Genomic DNA, 18,445 nt, shown 5'->3' on the forward strand with positions numbered 1-18,445 from the left:
AAAACATTATGGTAAAAAATCAACATTTTTCGAGGCCTATAGGCTTACCGTCTCTAAACCGGCGAGAAAAGACACGCTGTTAATAATGAGTATTGTTTTGTTTATTTCCGTGATGATGATAAAGGGCATTCATCGAGGCATTCGGGGAGGATGGATTTGATTGAATGTGAATGATTGAATGATTTGATTGATTGCTTGAATGATTCGATTGATTGGTGGAATGTAGATTGTTTGATTTATGGTTTGGAACACGAACGCGTGTACTGAATTAAGATTGAATATGTTTCATGAATATACTATAGATATCGTTTAGTAGTCGTTTGCTTGAATATAGATTGTTGTTTCGCTGATATGACTGATTGAGAGAACCTTGGAATCATAACCAGTTTGTTTTCTTATTTTTTATTTTGATCTGAATTCATCGTACGGAAACATTGCTCGGTTTAACCATTCCGGCTAAAATTGATTACTTGGCAATGTTATCCATCATCGGGGGGAGCAAAGGTGAGTTGAGCGAGGGAAAATTGGAGTCCATACTCTTTTGAACGCCCCTTTTCAAAATGCCCCTTTTCAAAGACATCTTTGTCATCGGGGGGGGGGGGGGGGTGGGAGCGTCCGCTCCCTCTTGCCTTCCCCTCCCTACGCTACTGAGTTAGAACTATTTTTACCAAACGATGGTGAAAACAAAATTATGATTACGATGTCTACGATAAAGAAAATTATAAATATAAATGTGATAAATGAGAAATGACGTAATTGACATTGAAAAGATGAAAATAATACATAAATTTGATTCCTGACCTCATGTAAAAGTTTTTCTATGCGAATTCTCAAAAATCTTAAATGCAACAAATTTCGTCGTGAAAAATTTCGTCACTTTCGGCAAAATATTTATCCGAAATTTTGTCGCGACGAAATTTTTTGTAGTTATTGCACCTTATTACCTTTTACTTTGTTTTTTCTTAATTACGACATGAAGGTTACAGCTTTGAAGATGTTATTTTCTACCTTGATAAGCATTTTTTCTTCTTTTTTGACTAAATGCATAGTTTTCACATGACACTTTTCACAGACACATTTCACGTTGCAAGGTAAAAACACTCGTCATCATCTTTCCTAGTACAAAGATTAAAATTTCTGCACGATGTTGACACAAATGTTCCAACTAATTCTAAGAAATCTCATTCCGTCTTTCCCTATTTTTCAATGGTTTAAAGGGCAATTTTTGAATGGTTTTAAGTACATTTTGGAAATCATTTGCGGGGGGGGGGGGTGTGGCTAAAAGCTTTCATTCTTTTATTTAGCTTCATTGGGCTGCTTTTGATGGCTTAGGAATTAATAGAGTAATAGGAGTTCTGTAGCTTGGGGTTTGGAACGAAATTTTGTCCCTTGACTCAGATGTGTGTATTAAAATGCTTTGGGTAGAGTTAATCGTTCTTTATTTGAAAGCTTTATTATGCTGTTCTCTTATGGCGACCATCCCTTTCTTTTGGTTAAAAGCAAAGTGTGTTTCTTCGAAACCTCATTAGCTTTATTGATTTGCAGGGTTCTTTTCGCAGTTTTTCATGTTTTACTTTAAGGTAGCATTATAAGTAAGATATATTTCTCTTCCCTTCTCAGATCCAAGGAAGGACTGATGTTTCAGCTCCCTGGTGAGGAAAAGTGAATATTTTTTGTCCATTCCCTGCCGAGAATTTCAAGTTGCTGTGTAACTTGAGTCCATTAGGTTATATTTGGTGTTTCAAATAGATTTTGTGCAGATTTGTGCAGATGCACCAACGGCCTTCCTAGGGTGATGGAATGAAACCTCAGGACCTGAGTTGAGGAATGTGGAAAAGTCTTCTAAGAGGGCTATCTCCTTTCAATTCAAGGACTACCTTTTTTAATGTCCTGATACACCTGACACGACATCTGATATTCTGTCCACAGGCTTGCGCGCGCATACGAAAACATTGCACGGATACGAAGTTTTTCTAATGACGACAGATTGCTACAAAGTAAATGAAGTGATCATTCTCCAATATCAGGTTGAAAGAGGGGGCCTTGAAAAAATTAACAGTACCCAGCTTGTTTGTTGTTTGACCAGCGTCGCTAGCAAAACTCAACGCGTCTAAGGCAGATTTAGAAAACGACCAATAAACAGCAGTCGCCTATGTTGATGATGTCTACCGGCAAACGTGCAGAGTACCAGGGATCAGAGGGATCAAAAGTGAAACATTTTAAAAATAGGTTTTGGTGACGTCATCACTTCGATACTCCTTTCGCGAAACCACATAAAGTTTTGGACTTCACAAGTATCTGTGGTACGAAGAGCTACCTTTTGCCTTACATCTGCACCCTTCCAGGCGCCAAGAGCAACTAACCTTTTTGCCCCACTCTTATAACTACTTAAACGTCAGACAGCCAATCAACAGATAGTTTGTGAAGCACTACATTTGAAATCTGCTCTAGGATATATTCTCACTCATTCCATGGATTGAAACATGATTAAAACACGAATAACTTTCCAAATCATATTTTAAAGAATATTTTAATGTCACTAACATACTCAAAGTTAAAAAGAAAATTTGCAAAAATAAGACATTGTAATACAAGTGAGAAAAAAACTTTCTTGAACTATAAGATAAGCCTGAAGCAACAATCCAAATTTACATTGTTTAGTCATATTTTGTAGGATCTAAAGATGAAATTGAATTGTGAGAAGCGCAGTTTCTTTGCATATTTATTCATAAGTTCATTTAACTCTTCGTCGATTGCTATCGTTGCTGGCAGGTAATTGTGGTGGGAAACGGCCTTTGGGTAATTTACGTGAACAAAAACGATCACTCGAGTCCTGTTAAAACGGAAAATTGGAAAATGAGCCTTCTTATATCGCTTGCAATGGAAATACAAAGTAAGCAGAGAAATAACACCATTTTGTAATAGCATAACCTTCACTTTATCATCTTCGATGTCTCTGCCTACCTTTCTATAAAAAGTAATCGGCTTGCGGTCTTTTCGCAGGAATACCTCGAACCTCCTTTGAAAAATAAAGAAAGACAATTGAAAAATGAGAACGGAGTTGTTTTTGCTATCTAGAGTAGAAAATGTCTTGCAGCACCATATCGAATTCATCTTACGTTAAGACAATTTTGTAAATAGTAGCATTGAAAGTAGCAGTTTTCTCTTTTAAATTATACATCATTAAATCGTCTCACACCCATATAAAGCCTAACGGTAATTTTCACAACCATATAAAGCCTAACGGTAACGAAACCAGCAAAGCAACATCAAACCATGCTTCTTAACAAGAAATTCACGGGAATATAATTTCTCAAAGATATATTTCTGGCATCTTTTATATCCTCCCCCCTCCCCCTGTTTCTGACTTTAAAACTATGTACCTGACAACACTATCAACAGGGCAGTAGATCCACGTACGTACTGCTTTATACCCAACCCCTGTCTTACCAGGGCCCAAAATTTTGATAGTTTATGCGTGCCAAAATGCAGCTTGATTTGAAGAAAAGCAATAGCGATTGCAACAGATAAGCACAGAACTCTAAACATAAAATTTGCTTCATTTGCTTCAACTTGCAACGCCACCTGGGAGACCTGCCTTACGGAAAACAATGAACTGGGTTTAATGCTTTTTATTGATCGTGTGGTCACACAAAATCATCGACTTTTAGAAATAGCCTATAATGCTACAAAAATACAAACTAAATAGCCAAGCGAAAATGTGGACAAATATACCTGAGGAGCGGCTTCAAAAATTGTGAAATCCTTGTTCAGGTGTTCATCGAGTTCTAGTATGGCCGCAACGTTACCGCATCTAGAAAACAGAAGAAAGTATTTTATTCGTTAACAGCTCAAATGATTAAGATATCAAACAGTTGTGCAAACGCACGACGATTATGCTTACAAGGCGGCCTTTTGAATACGTACACGTTTGATAAAGCCAAAAAGTTTTGAAAAACGACTAAAAACTGAATAATTTGATCGTTATTTGGTAGGCAGAGGAGTCGTCCAGCTAAACCCTTTATAGTTGGTAAACAAAGCAGAAATCTTAAAAAATTGAAGGAATGCTTTTTTAAATGGTAGTCTTACCTATAGCAGTAGTTTGGCGCTGACCATACAGTTAAAACAGTTTCGTTAAAATGCCACTTGTAGCCTTCCATCACAAGCTGATGAGCACGGCATATCAAGTCGATGTTGTTTGTGGCGTTGAACTGCAAAAAAGTTGTCTCCGTCAGCCGAGTTACCACTACCATCAAACATTATGTGTGAATTTTTTTGCAAAGTGCATATAGCAAAATACAACCTTATTCATCTTACTGAAAAAAATCAGGGTTTTTTAAATTGAAATCTGTAGTAGCTGTGTTAGTAATATGACATCATAAGAAAGGTCGATTGAGTTGAAATCAATGTAACTCGTCTATTGAGATAATCAATGATTTTTAAATCAACAGACCCAGAATATTATAGCCATGATGACGATATTCATTATCAAGCATAAATTCGAACAGGCGTGTTCTTCAGCTCAGAAACATTCGTTGGCCATTGATTAAGCAGGGACCGCATAGCAAATTTTGGACAGGGGAATGGGGGGCTTAAAAGTTTTTCGGTGGCAAAAGAATAAAAGCAAAATTATTTGTTATTGTTTCTGGTATATAGGTGGCTCAAGCCCTTTAGACCCTTCGCTTCTATGGCTTCTGTCAATACAACTTCTTTCGATCAGATATATAGGTACAGTAAAAAGCAAATGAACAATCATTTCTAAGACGATAAAAGTTCACTTTCCAAGCCTCGAAGTGAAAAAACTAACGTGAGACCGTACCTGTGCAACGACATCACTGCCAAATAGATAGCCAGCTCCTCTTGGGCTAACACCCCAGCCTTGAGTATCTGAAAAAATGGCTGAGATTATTAGTAGAAATTATTATCAGATTATTGTTAGAATTACAAGACCAAAATCTTTCTCAACGTAAACAAAAGAGCATTCTGTCATTCAAATCAAGAGCATGCGCACTGAAGTTAATCATAATTGTGGGTGCTGTTTGTCTGCGAGAAAAGGGGGTGGATTCATTCATTGGAAAGCGTTACCTTTCTGCTTACTGGAATGCAAGTAGGTTAAATCTATTGCTTATGTTGAGATTGCAACAATAACGAAAATAAGCAGGCCTAAAATTTCATAATTACCTTCCGGGTCTGACCAGAGAAGGTCGCACATAGGACCATCATGGGGAACCTCTTGCTTTCTGTCGATTGTTCGAATCTAAAACGCGAGAAATTTTTTAAACTTCTAAAACCCATCTGAATTGAATCTAGAATAAAAAGCCAAATACGTATCGTGTAATTACTTTAAAAACCGGCAACCAAACAAAAACAGCAACATTGACAGAGCATTAGGAATACAAGCTAAGTTGTTACTACTTTTTACACAGTTCAAGAAATAACAGATAATTTCTTTTTACCGGACTTGAAGGCTGTAAAAATCGTAAATATTTCTTATAGCTTTTATGACTGAACCATTTTATTCAAATCATACAATGAAGGAAGGGTCTGTCTCTGGCATCTTATCCTTACCCTAGAGCCTGCTTGAGAAGGGCTTTGCACCAAGGAGGACAGATGTCACAAATACGTAGAATGATAGCTGGGATTCATCGTTCTGTCAGTGCCTTCCTATTAACAATCTTTAGAGCTCAAACAGCAATTCTGAACGCCGACGCCTTATCGCCTAGATTTAAGTCATATTCAACAGTTGCTGTATTTTCTATATTACTTTTGGTTTAGATTTTAAAGGATTACAAAATCATCGAGCATAGAAATTCTGTAATAGCACATTTGCACATTCACTTACTAAGATTGATTTCTCATTACAATTTGATACTGCCAGATTAAAAAGTGAATTTTAAATAGTCAAACCTGGTCTAGAGTTGTGATCGAAGGAGATAGACCGCCATGTACACAAAATATCTGGAAAGCAACAATATAAAAAATGAGAGAAATAGACAAACATTTCTCAGATCAATATCGTGAATTTGGTCAAAAACCGTCAGAAAACCTAATTCTGGACAAATCCACAAAGCAGGCATAAAAACATCGGTTTTTCTATTCTAGCGTTATAAGGTTTGTCATGTCAACAGTAAAATAGAGGACACATAGGATGCGAGTATGGGTAGCAAAACCAGTCAACATAACACTAATTCTTTGCAAAGGTAGCACTTAGAGAAACAAATATTACTGTGATAGATAACGAATACGAATTGGTAAGCCGCAAAATGACGTCATTCGAAACATCATGACTTGCATGATCAACGAGTCAATCCGTTTCTTTGTAGCAATGAGTTGGAGGGACGACTTCCAGAACTGAATAATGGCAATTACTTAGTGGCGAACACCTGGGGGGAGGCAAGCGGGGGCCGTCGCCCACAATATTTTGGAGGACAATAGTCTTTTGTTCTTAAAAAAAGTGAGCATGTGATGTCATCATCAAACAATAGGCTTGTCCCCTCCTAATATTTGACCAAGTGTCCGCCCCTACAATTACTCAAGATATTGAGGTTGATGAAAATGCACTAGGATAAACTCGTGTACATAAAAAAAATAGGGAAACCATATGCTGAAAACGACTGACGATAACACAGTATAGGGGGTTTGACCGCAAATTTCCCAATCACGTTGAGCATTGCTAACATTGTTCATAATGCTTCGAAGAACTGCTATAATACAACGACATTAGTAGAAATGGGTCTATATGAAAGTGAAGACTTCCACTTGCAAGTTGTCTGAAAAGTAAGATTCCAATGTGGACAGATGTATTGTTGAGCTGGGTGCCACTTTAGCACTGAAGGAGTCAAGGACAGAAAGTCCCGTACTTTAACGACAAAGAAGAGGCCAAGGACATAAGGACTCATACTTTAACGATGAGAAGGGACCAAGGATAGAACAATACTTGACGACAAACAAAGCGACCAGTTCCCAGTTTTATACTAACGAACAATTTACATCTCCTTAGTGGTGTATTGCATCCTCTTCCACAACATACAGCCCATCTTCTAGAACCGATCTTAAGCGATGTTGATATCATACAATACCATACAAAAAAATCAATAATCATAGAATAATAGCTAAACGATGATACTATGAGACATAGGACCCAATCACGCACTATTGTGGCTATAGCTTCAAGCATTATTCACGGAGCAAGCAACCTCCAACTTCCAAACATAGGATCAGACGAATAATTACTTCAAAGCAATCGAAATACCTGTCGTTTTTTACTTGAAGCTCTCAATTGCTTACCACGGTTTTTCAAAGAATACAAAAGGATTTTAGAAGCACTAATAACAGGTGAATAGATTTCGACTTACTCGGTCGTCGATGATTGCAGACAAACTTAGAAAATCGAACACTTCGGTGCAGTATCTCCACACTGTCACTGATCCGTATTTTCTGACACATTCATCGTAAAAACCATAAACCTGGAGAACAACATGACTCTGTAAATACGCTATTCAAGTAAAATGGGTATAGTATTCATAAAAAAGTTTTCAGCTGTTGATCTGTCTGCGAAAGATTGAAAAACTGCCTCTTGCAAATGATAATTGAAGCACTGCCTCTTGCTTCTCTTAGAAACCCTGATTTCAGAGACGTCTTGAGGCCCCTTTCACGGACAGGGTAGCTGCATGTTTAAATGAATTGGGTTCAAAATAAGTGCACGTCCAAAGTTCGGAGGGGGAGCTGGCTTGGGAGGGGGAGCTTGCAGGGAAGAGGAGCTGGTCGGGAGGGGGAGCTTGCAGGGAAGAGGAGCTGGTCGGGAGGGGGAGCTTGCAGGGAAGAGAAGCTGGTCGGGAGGGGGAGCTTGCAGGGAAGAGGAGCTGGTCGGGAGGGGGAGCTTGCAGGGAAAAGGAGCTGGTCGGGAGGGGGAGCTGGCAGGGAAGGGAAGCTGACAGGGAAGGGGAGGTGGCAGGGAAGGGTAGCTGGCAGAGAAGGGAAGCTGACAGGGAAGGGGAGGTGGTAGGGAAGGGGAGGTGACAGGGAAGAGGAGCTGGCAGGGAAGAAGAGCTGGCAGGGAAGAAGAGCTAGCAGGGAAGAGGAGATTGCAGGGAAGGGGAGATGGCAGGGAGGTGAGTGCCTAACCTTTTATCAGAAGTTCGATACTTGAGTATAATTTGGACCTCATTTAATCTTATTTTCAGAAATAAAAGAATTTTTAGAGGATTTCCAACCCTGAAATCTTGCTTTCACTGTGCCTCAACACAAAGAATGGTAAGCCATGAGACAATAACTTTCCAGCTGCAAAACGAGCTGCTTAACGAGATGTGATAATGAAGGTGCGTATCAGTATGCTACCAGTTATCTAAGGGGCTGCAAACACTTGTTTGGTGCTATTAAAAACATTGAGGTATCGCAAAAATATCTTTAAGCGATAGGGGAGACAAACAATCATTCGCTTCGAAGCAGTTTACTGGACTAATCTATTTCAAGATACAGAAATCGATCAGCTTCAGTATCCTACCCCCCCCCCCCTTCCCCACCCTTCCCCCCTTCCTCCCCCCTTCGCTGGTTGAATGCTAGGTCTTTCTTCACGAAACACGCAAAGCAATGGAATATAAAGTGAATATTCTACAATCGTTTCTTAGATGCTTACCTGCGTGATTTGTCTGCTTTCGTGATTTCCACGAATCAGCGTTATTCTGTCGGGGTATCTGACCTAAAAACGAGTGAATAGAACGTTAATGAATGAAATTCCTGGTGCTGAAAAACACCTTTTTATTTTTTCATTTACATTTCAAAAATCAAACCAAACCCGCTTAGTTTATCAGCAAACAATTTAAAACCAGAGAAATGCAAGAAACATTTAGGCTTCTAAGAAAATTTTTTATGTTCAACAGAATTAAACCCTAGACTTTCAAAATTGACTGTTTAAAGTGACTGTGTAAACGGCTTTTGAAGAATCGCATTTTTCTTTCTCACCTAATTTAACAGAGTTTTCCAACGCCAATTAAATTGTCTTCCATTTTAGGAATCTTACAACAGACCCACTAAAAACAAGCTCTAAGTCCCTTTGAATCTTTAATTACCATACACTGAAACTACAAGAACATAGCATTAAGTCTACAATTAGGAAGAAACTATTTATTGGATTTTCTAGTTCAATATTCAAACCATCCTTAAAACTTCGCCTGCCAGTTTCTTAAAAAGTTTCAGTTTATCGTGCAGGGCTTTCAACCATATGCTTGATAGTTTTTGTTGGCATGCGCATAGAACAACGAGAAAGAACAAAAAAATGTGATTTTGACTTTATTAGTAACGTAAACAGCACAAGGATGGGCTTACTTTTAAAGCCAAAAGCAACAAAAATGTTTCGACACTGTAGAATCCTCTATCCACGAAATCACCCAAAAATAGGTAGTTTGTGTCAGGAACATCGCCGCCAACCTAAAAAATTACAAGAACATGGGATAACCAGCTCCGAACCAATATACTAAATCAGTGTGAACAAATCGATAATTGGATATCTAGTAGCTATAGTTTTGTATTCAAGTGTGCGAAATGATTCACCAAGCAAAGGGATCTATATGACAAGGGTTTAACAACATGACAAGGTTTTATGAATAAGGAAAAAGGGAATCAGGTAAGAGGGAAACATTGAAAATAAAGCAATGATAGAGAAATTGCATTGTTGTCTCTCTATATACTCTGTTGAAAACAAAATAGCTGCGACTGCATTTTCTTTAACAGTTTTTTACTTTGCTAAGAAAATGCCATCTAACTAGCACCATAACTATATGCAACATCTTAGAAGCAGAAAATTATCAAAATTAAAGTCAAAATAAATATTTCATTTTTGTTGTATTGAATGGTTGTTTTGTGAAAACTTTATACATTTTTAAAATAGAAAAAAATAATAAAAAGGAAGAAATTGGAATCAGATGAACAAGTTAAAATTGACTTTCATCCTGCAAGTTGGCAACTGTAAGGTAATCAAAATTGCCTTTGACGACTGACAATTAAAAGAGTTTGCTACACTGTCTTTGATGGAAGCCAAGAATCTTGCAGCACAGCATAAAATTGCTTGTGTTATTTTCCTGTCCCTCACTTTAAAATTGTAAAAATTCACGCTACAGTGATTCATAGTTGGCTTTTTTTTCCGGTTATGAGACACAACTAAATTGTATAATCATATAACTGAAATATTCAAATTGTGGAGATAGCAATGATGATCGAACATAGCTCCAATTTCCAATGGTAATTGATTTTGGAAAGATGCTTGCCATTTTTCGACCAGAGGATGCTTGCCATTTTTCATTCACTTGCACAGGCTCAACCAACTTTAAACAACTGCCTCCTCTTCTGTGGCCTTTAACTAAATTTGTTTCCAAGACCATGCTAAACATATTGTAAGAGGTTTCCAAAAATTTCCTGACTCCCAAACCTATTGTTTCCACACTCACTCCTGCCTGTCCTGTCACACAATTTTCTGTGCAGCTTTCTCATTCTTACTCAGACTCATGGTCTCATTCATAACCACATTTTAAACGAACTGATCAATCTTCCTTATGTTTCAACTTCCTTCAAATTTCACTTCTTTTTTGTATAAGTTCTGAAAGTTAAGTGCTCCGAAGAAATGAAGTTTTTTCCTTGTATCTTTAAATAGATCTTCATCATCAAACTAATATATTTTTTAGGAAAAGCAATAAATGTGTCAAAGATGTTTTATTTCTAAACAATGTTAACAAATGTCCAATTATAGGATTTGTTAAGCTTTTTGTGTGATGCATCATTGACTTGCCATAGCCAATTTCCATAACTCCGCTTAAAAATGGGCATAATAATAAAACAATTTAGTTGTCATTGTGAAAGTTATCATTTGCACTTTGCAAAGATCATTGAGTTGGGAAGAAAAAATATATATTACAAGTATTCATCCCTCTTTGAACAACATTAATCACCAAAAAGACAAAGCAACCTTAACACATCCAATTTAAATCTACATTACCAGTTAATAACCCAAAAAATAATCAGAAGATTAAAAAATATTGAAGCACAACAAAAATTGTCAAGTTCACAGTTTTAATTAAACTCTTTATGCCCATTTCTCTAAATCCAGCTTACCGAGTTTATTCTCTTACTTTTCAATTCAATATTTCATGACAAAAGAGATAATCAAAACATAAATAATTGATATGTTGGAAATATCTTTTTGACTAAATGAGCTGATTTGAACTCATTTTTTATTCATGGAAGTGACAACCAGCTCATTCTTTAGGTCAAGAATCTCTTTAGTCTTGGTGTAAAGATTAAAATATGAAAGGGTGAAAAAATTGTCAGTTGGAAATAAAGGGATACTTTGGTTGAATACTTCAAATTGCCTTGTTACAATAAAGGAAGCAAAACTGGACAAAACATTATAAACTAGCACATACCTTGAATAATTCTTTTAAGTCATAAAACTGCCCATGGATGTCACCACAAACCTGTTGACATGAAATTAAAAGTAAGTTTATGATGAATGATGTTGATGTTATGAGCCAATATAATTCATTAACAAATGGAAATGGAAACAACAAGACACTTGTGATACAAAATACATACAAATTTATAAACATCAGGCATTATACATGCATCAGAAAATTAAAAATGTCTCTGAAGAATGGGAAAACTTACTGTGACAGGAGAATCAACTTTCTGAACATTTCCTTCTTCTATAAGAATTTCCCTTGATTAAAAGAAAAAATAAATAAAGAATAAAAAAAGTAAAAAAGAGGTAATAAAACCAGATACAGGAGTTTAAAACTGGAGCTCATATGGTTAATCAAAGGACAGGGGCCCACATAGAATCAGGCCTCTTTGGGAATAAAAAGCACGCGGGCTAAAAAAGACCCCTGCTGGTTTGGCTGTGTGGGCTATTTAGTCCTTGCAGAATTTGTTGTTTATCTATTTATATTTGAGTATATACAAGTCAAAAAATTTATTACCTTGCCTACTTGTATAGATGATTTATCTTAAGACAGTTGTTTTATGTGCATTACTACTCCTTAAAATGACAAAAGAGATACCTGGTTTTTTGCAAAATGGCAACGTTTTTTGTAGAAACACAGATTTATTGAGTAGTATCCAATGAAACTCATCTTTATTCAAAAAGATAAAGAGCTGTACGATGCTATTTTAAGGGTTATCTAAGATTAAGTTGATTTGCATTAAACTTGACAGTATTGTGTAACAATTCTCATTCTTGCTATTTTACGTTATCTCTGGTTCCTTTCCTGCACAATCATTTCCTTGTCTATTGCTAGCTTTAACAGATAACACTATTGTTTGTTAACATTTGATGTCAAAAAAACGGAATTTCCTTTTTATAACAATATTTATAAAAACCATATATCTCTTTGACACGACATTATTTTTTAATACCCTGATAGCGGTAAGTAGTTAAAAAATTGGAGAGTGAGACAAAGTGGATTGAATGAGAGCATTGTTATAAACAACTGCATGGACAGAAAAAAACCCTTGCAAAACTTTTCCCCCTAGGCTTCGCGTGAGCGCGGGCTATAGCCCTTGTCTCCGGGAAAGGCCTGATAGAGTCCTAATAACACCTCCTTTGCTCTACCATCTTATAAACTGAGAAAATATGCTGGATGTTGTTAGCCAAATTCTGCTATGCTTCACAGACCTGTCAGGGGTGCAGGGGGCTCAAGCCCCTAGGCAACCACGAAGTTTGTACCTATGTCCTTGTCTTCTAACAATAGCTGTTAAACAGCTACGCAAGATGCAAAAATTTTCCCTGCTGGATTGACAACTTTTGGCTAATCCCTCATTTTGTTTTTCAGGAAGTCCATGACACTGGTAAATATGTGATAACAAATGTATATTTCCCAGCAATTGCTGATTTCATGCAGTCTTTGCCAAAATGTAAAAAGCTTTTCAACTTGCTGCTTTGTCTAACCTTTGCTAATGTGGAAAGAGCTTTTCCCAGTTTTTCTCATGGTCAGGTTTTACAAAATTGATAATTCAACTTCATAAAGAAATGGGAATAAAATTTTTTAAGACAATCAATGTTTGCAGATAAGCAATTTATGTAGAGTAGAGAATAACATATAGGGGATTGGGAAAATTTTCTTCTTGCTTTATCTGAGGACCCTTTGAAACTTAATCATAATGTTATTGTCTGCCTCCTTTGCAAAATCAACATTAAAGGAATGCCATACCTATTTAGTAACACAAAATTTTCTCTTAACTGAAATATCTTAAATCTGTTAACAAACTTGCTAGGGAGCAAATCTTGACATTTCAATAAGGGGTCATTCCATTTCAAAGTGGGACAAATTTCTTCATTTTGTAACCCAAAGTCTCAGAAATTGCTCATTTTTTGTGGAAAAGTGGATAACCATGAGATAAACACATATACAAAATTTTACTTCAAAATCTTTTGTTGTTCTAAAAATAGAGCATGTTGAAATTTTGCTGATTCTCAGCATTTTTTCCAATGTCCGCCATTTTGAATTTAACCCAGAGGTTAATTATACTAAATAAATGCCTCTACTTAGCATCTTGATGTAAAAATCATGTTTTTGACTGATTTATGTATCAGGTTTTCAAAAAAAGTTAGAAAAAATTTGTGAGACACACCCACAGTCTGTAATTAACTAATTAACGAGGAGCAGTTGTTGTCATAGCAACAAGTTGTCAAGATGTTATGCAAATTTTTGTCATGTTGCACACCTGTGATAAATTTCAAATTTTCCAAGCATGAAGCTACAGTCATAAGTAACTCTTTTACAAAGAATTAGCAGGGTTATATTTGTCTTTACAAAAATACAGCCCTAGAAATGCTAGGTACTGTAAATGCCTCTTTCTTCTTCTTCACCTTGTTAAAAATTAGCAAATTGCCAGCTGAAAAAATTTTAAAAAATATGTTAAAGCAGGAACTGATCTTTTGACAATCTTTGTGTGTTACAATTTATCAGCATACTGCTAGAATAATGCATATAAATCAGTTTGGGACATGGGTGTGGACATGGGTGTTGGCTAAGGGTGTGGAATGTATGCTGAAAGGTTGTAAGGGGCTTGAGGGCTGTAAAACTTATATTGGTAGGGAGCTAAGGCCTGTTCTCTGTAACAATTTATATGGTCATCATATAAAAAAGTCATGATACACCTTAAATATAATTAGCAACTTTAGCAACATCTCTGTCACAGAGGTAATATTGTCTGCTGGACAATGTTGATGTTCTTGGTGCTTCAACCATCATGACAAAATTCTCTATAGGTACCCAGCATGTCTTCTCTTCTGGGCCATGCAAATGAACAGCTTGGTAAGTGTGGGTGCAAGAAATTGACTTTTGCATCTTTGCTTTCAGTGTCTAATTCACCAAAAAGCCCAAGCCAAAGAAAGTCATCATACGAACAGACCAAAAAACATCCAACACGGAGCTTTTCTTTGATTTTTTCATCTTTGGTTGGCTCTCCAGTAAGACTGAACTCTGCTTCAAAGTTGGTATCAACTGATGTTTGTTTCACACCAACTTTTCATTGTGATAAAGGGATAAATTGATGGAAGCTTCTTGTTCCTGGGACGGTCCTAGCTTTTGCAAAGCGGGTTTCCATGCGTTTTCTCGTCTGTGATATCTCAATTTGTGAGATGAAGAAAAATTGAATGCCAGAGATAAAATTTGAGCAAAATTCCATCATATGAGTTGCAGACAAAATTTGATTACCTGGGGGGCGTTGTAAACTGGCTTTTGCCGTGAGGCGCTTGACTGTCCCACCTATTGGAATCAGCAGCAATGCTCATTGCATCCTGTGGTTATATATCATGCTTTATTTCTGATGACTTGGAGCATGATGTGAGTTTTGTTCATGATGTCATGGAAGGTACTGCTACCTTCGTCAAGGAAAAAAATATCCACTGGCATATCAAAGATCCATTACTTCTCAGATGGCTGTGCAGGCCAATATAAAAACTGCAAAAATTTTCTAAACTTGTGCTACCATAGAGAGGATTTTGGAATTGATTGCCAGTGGAATTTTTTGCAACCAGCCACAGGAAACCCCCATGTGATGGAATAGGTGGGACAGTCAAGCCCCTCACGGCAAAAGCCAGTTTACAACGCCCCCCAGGTAATCAAATTTTGTCTTCAACTCATATGATGGAATTTTGCTCAAATTTTATCTCTGGCATTCAATTTTTCTTCATCTCACAAATTGAGATATCACAGACGAGAAAACGCATGGAAACCCGCTTTGCAAAAGCTAGGACCGTCCCAGGAACAAGAAGCTTCCATCAATTTATCCCTTTATCACAATGAAAAGTTGGTGTGAAACAAACATCAGTTGATACCAACTTTGAAGCAGAGTTCAGTCTTACTGGAGAGCCAACCAAAGATGAAAAAATCAAAGAAAAGCTCCGTGTTGGATGTTTTTTGGTCTGTTCGTATGATGACTTTCTTTGGCTTGGGCTTTTTGGTGAATTAGACACTGAAAGCAAAGATGCAAAAGTCAATTTCTTGCACCCACACTTACCAAGCTGTTCATTTGCATGGCCCAGAAGAGAAGACATGCTGGGTACCTATAGAGAATTTTGTCATGATGGTTGAAGCACCAAGAACATCAACATTGTCCAGCAGACAATATTACCTCTGTGACAGAGATGTTGCTAAAGTTGCTAATTATATTTAAGGTGTATCATGACTTTTTTATATGATGACCATATAAATTGTTACAGAGAACAGGCCTTAGCTCCCTACCAATATAAGTTTTACAGCCCTCAAGCCCCTTACAACCTTTCAGCATACATTCCACACCCTTAGCCAACACCCATGTCCACACCCATGTCCCAAACTGATTTATATGCATTATTCTAGCAGTATGCTGATAAATTGTAACACACAAAGATTGTCAAAAGATCAGTTCCTGCTTTAACATATTTTTTAAAATTTTTTCAGCTAGCAATTTGCTAATTTTTAACAAGGTGAAGAAGAAGAAAGAGGCATTTACAGTACCTAGCATTTCTAGGGCTGTATTTTTGTAAAGACAAATATAACCCTGCTAATTCTTTGTAAAAGAGTTACTTATGACTGTAGCTTCATGCTTGGAAAATTTGAAATTTATCACAGGTGTGCAACATGACAAAAATTTGCATAACATCTTGACAACTCGTTGCTATGACAACAACTGCTCCTCGTTAATTAGTTAATTACAGACTGTGGGTGTGTCTCACAAATTTTTTCTAACTTTTTTTGAAAACCTGATACATAAATCAGTCAAAAACATGATTTTTACATCAAGATGCTAAGTAGAGGCATTTATTTAGTTTAATTAACCTCTGGGTTAAATTCAAAATGGCGGACATTGGAAAAAATGCTGAGAATCAGCAAAATTTCAACATGCTCTATTTTTAGAACAACAAAAGATTTTGAAGTAAAATTTTGTATATGTGTTTATCTTATCATTATCCACTTCTTCACAAAAAATGAGCAATTTCTGAGACTTTGGGTTACATGCCTGTCCTCCTTTGATATGGAATGACCCTAAGATTAACACTGACAAGAAACTGGTGATAATTGCCAGATGTTAAAATTCTTGACATGCTTAAACCTACTCATAAATTGTATTGAGTAGTTCTTAACTATGAGCATAACGTTAAAATGACACTGGACAGGATACCTTGCCTTGGCACAAAGAGCTTTAACTTCACTTTCTTTTATAATTTCACATCTTCTCAGTTGTTCAATCTGCCTACAAATGATGAACCAAATCTGTTTGTCATTAAGAAGTTATAGAAAATTACAAAACTTTTTATTACAAATACATAAAGTATTAATTTTGGCAAAGGCCTGTATACACTAGAGGGATATTTTGTGCTTTGAGAAAGGGTAAACAGCGACCAAATGGCCTTTTGTTTCGAGGAGCTAAGGCAGCCTTTATGTTGGCCTAAAGATAGATTTGAAGGCAATTCTTTGAAAAGCAATTGTTAGGTTTGGTCCATCAACTAGCAAAAATTGGTGCTGCAAATGGTTTTTTATGATATCAAATAAAAATTAATCATTAAAATTTTGTCCCAAAGCAAAACTTCTAATTGATTTCAGCTTAACCCCCTATCCCCTTAACAGTCAAATCATGTTAAGAAAGATGAAAAGTATTTGTTAATTCGACAATGTAGAGAATAGGGCAAAGTAAAGGGGAAAAAGGGGTAATTGCTTCTAAGCCTTTTTGGAAAATGACGATATTAGGGGATCCAGTCCAGAGGGTTTCTTTTGAAGAACTTAAATGAACAAACAATTTCTAGAAAAATGCAAGAGCTTGGCAGAGAGTATACCTCTATTGGGAGTCTGTCAAAACACACAACCTTCTTTGGCTCAAAACAACGTTTCCTTTTAAAATAGCAATGAGTAAATTGGCCTTGCGCAATGGGAAGTGTTCAGAATGTGTACTAAATCAAAGTCTAAGCCTGGCGCCTTTACCGTATATAAAATAACAATACCTGACTTCACTTACCGATCGAGGTCGCTGCAATCTGACATTTTTGTTCTTTCGGCTTTTATCCAGACAAGTACTCAAACGTTTAAACTAACCGTCTTCTGTTTCCCTAAACTGAACTGTCCTAATGGGTAACAATGGAATGTTCGACTACATCAAAGCGATAAATTCGCTTTTCCGACGACGCTTTTATCAATCTCTTCGTATGAAAGAAATACAAATGCCCTTTTAACGAGCTTAAGGTTATTTCTTGAGATTTTTGCTAACTTTTCTCCTACTTACAATTACACACGCTAAAACTTTCAGCAACTTACTCAACAAAACCACAGGGCACCCTGAAATGAGGCTTTAGGCTTTCCTTCGTAGCGGTTGAGCCGCATCGCTTCGAGTAAATAATAAGCCCAGGAAACGATTACTGACAGGCCGATTTTTAATTTCGGCACTTTTTTGGGGGTGAGGAGGGGGGGGGGGTATTTAAAAGGACGACAATTTGCAAAATTCAAGAAATCTACTGGAAAAATCAACAAAAAATTTTGCACAAGGAACTGATACCCAAAAAGAGTTGTGCCAAGGAGTTACCAGGTATTTTGGCGTGATTGCGTGATCGGTGAAATTTTTTGCGACCACGCCCTTCAGATAAGCTTAAAATACATTTCAAAATATTTCTTGCAGTCATTTTCTTGAAATCGTTTAAAAATTCTGCTATTTTTAAGGCATGCTTTTAGTATGTTTTATTAATTCCAGTCTTATAATGGATTTCATTACTTTGTAACGGGGAAAAGAATCCATCCTATCGTTGTATCGTCGAGACAAATTGGTCCTTCCATGAGAAATGAAGCAAAGAGACAAAATCTACTGACCCCCACATGAGCACAGGGACGCAAAAAAAATAATTTTTCATAGGGGTGTCAGGACAAGTTGGACTGACTCACGTACAAAATTAACTGTCTCTTAGAAGCCAATCCAAGCAGATGAACTA

General features: G+C 36.7%; 1 protein-coding gene across 2 annotated transcripts; it reads right to left on the minus strand.

The window, feature by feature from the left end:
• Positions 1-2,501: 2,501 nt before the first annotated feature.
• On the minus strand, positions 2,502-17,799 carry LOC135683820 (serine/threonine-protein phosphatase 4 catalytic subunit). 2 transcript variants are annotated; one of them, XM_065199174.2, is made up of 14 exons: positions 17,485-17,799; positions 16,654-16,725; positions 11,656-11,707; positions 11,415-11,465; positions 9,325-9,426; positions 8,636-8,698; positions 7,356-7,466; positions 5,908-5,958; positions 5,182-5,257; positions 4,820-4,899; positions 4,090-4,211; positions 3,736-3,814; positions 2,965-3,019; positions 2,502-2,833 (listed from the first exon to the last, which is right to left on the minus strand). In XM_065199174.2, the coding sequence occupies exons 1-13, from the start codon at positions 17,508-17,510 to the stop codon at positions 2,969-2,971; spliced, it is 936 nt and encodes a 311-aa protein (XP_065055246.1). In that variant the 5' UTR covers positions 17,511-17,799; the 3' UTR covers positions 2,502-2,833; positions 2,965-2,968. The 2 variants fall into 2 exon arrangements, with proteins under 2 accessions (XP_065055246.1, XP_065055247.1); XM_065199175.2 differs by having other exon boundaries at positions 4,820-4,887; positions 17,485-17,798.
• Between the last annotated feature and the right edge of the window lie 646 nt (positions 17,800-18,445).

The sequence above is a fragment of the Rhopilema esculentum genome, chromosome 7 (genome assembly GCF_057945365.1).
Source record: "Rhopilema esculentum isolate cy_ngs chromosome 7, ASM5794536v1, whole genome shotgun sequence".
Lineage (NCBI taxonomy): Eukaryota > Metazoa > Cnidaria > Scyphozoa > Rhizostomeae > Rhizostomatidae > Rhopilema > Rhopilema esculentum.

Coding starts and splice junctions, on each gene's coding strand:
- LOC135683820 (XM_065199174.2), bottom strand. CDS start 17,510: ATGTCAGATTGCAGCGACCTCGATCG. Junction 8,699..9,324: donor TGTTGCTTTTGGCTTTAAAA/GTAAGCCCATCC, acceptor ACTCGTTTTTAG/GTCAGATACCCCGACAGAAT. Junction 3,815..4,089: donor GCGCCAAACTACTGCTATAG/GTAAGACTACCA, acceptor TCTGTTTTCTAG/ATGCGGTAACGTTGCGGCCA.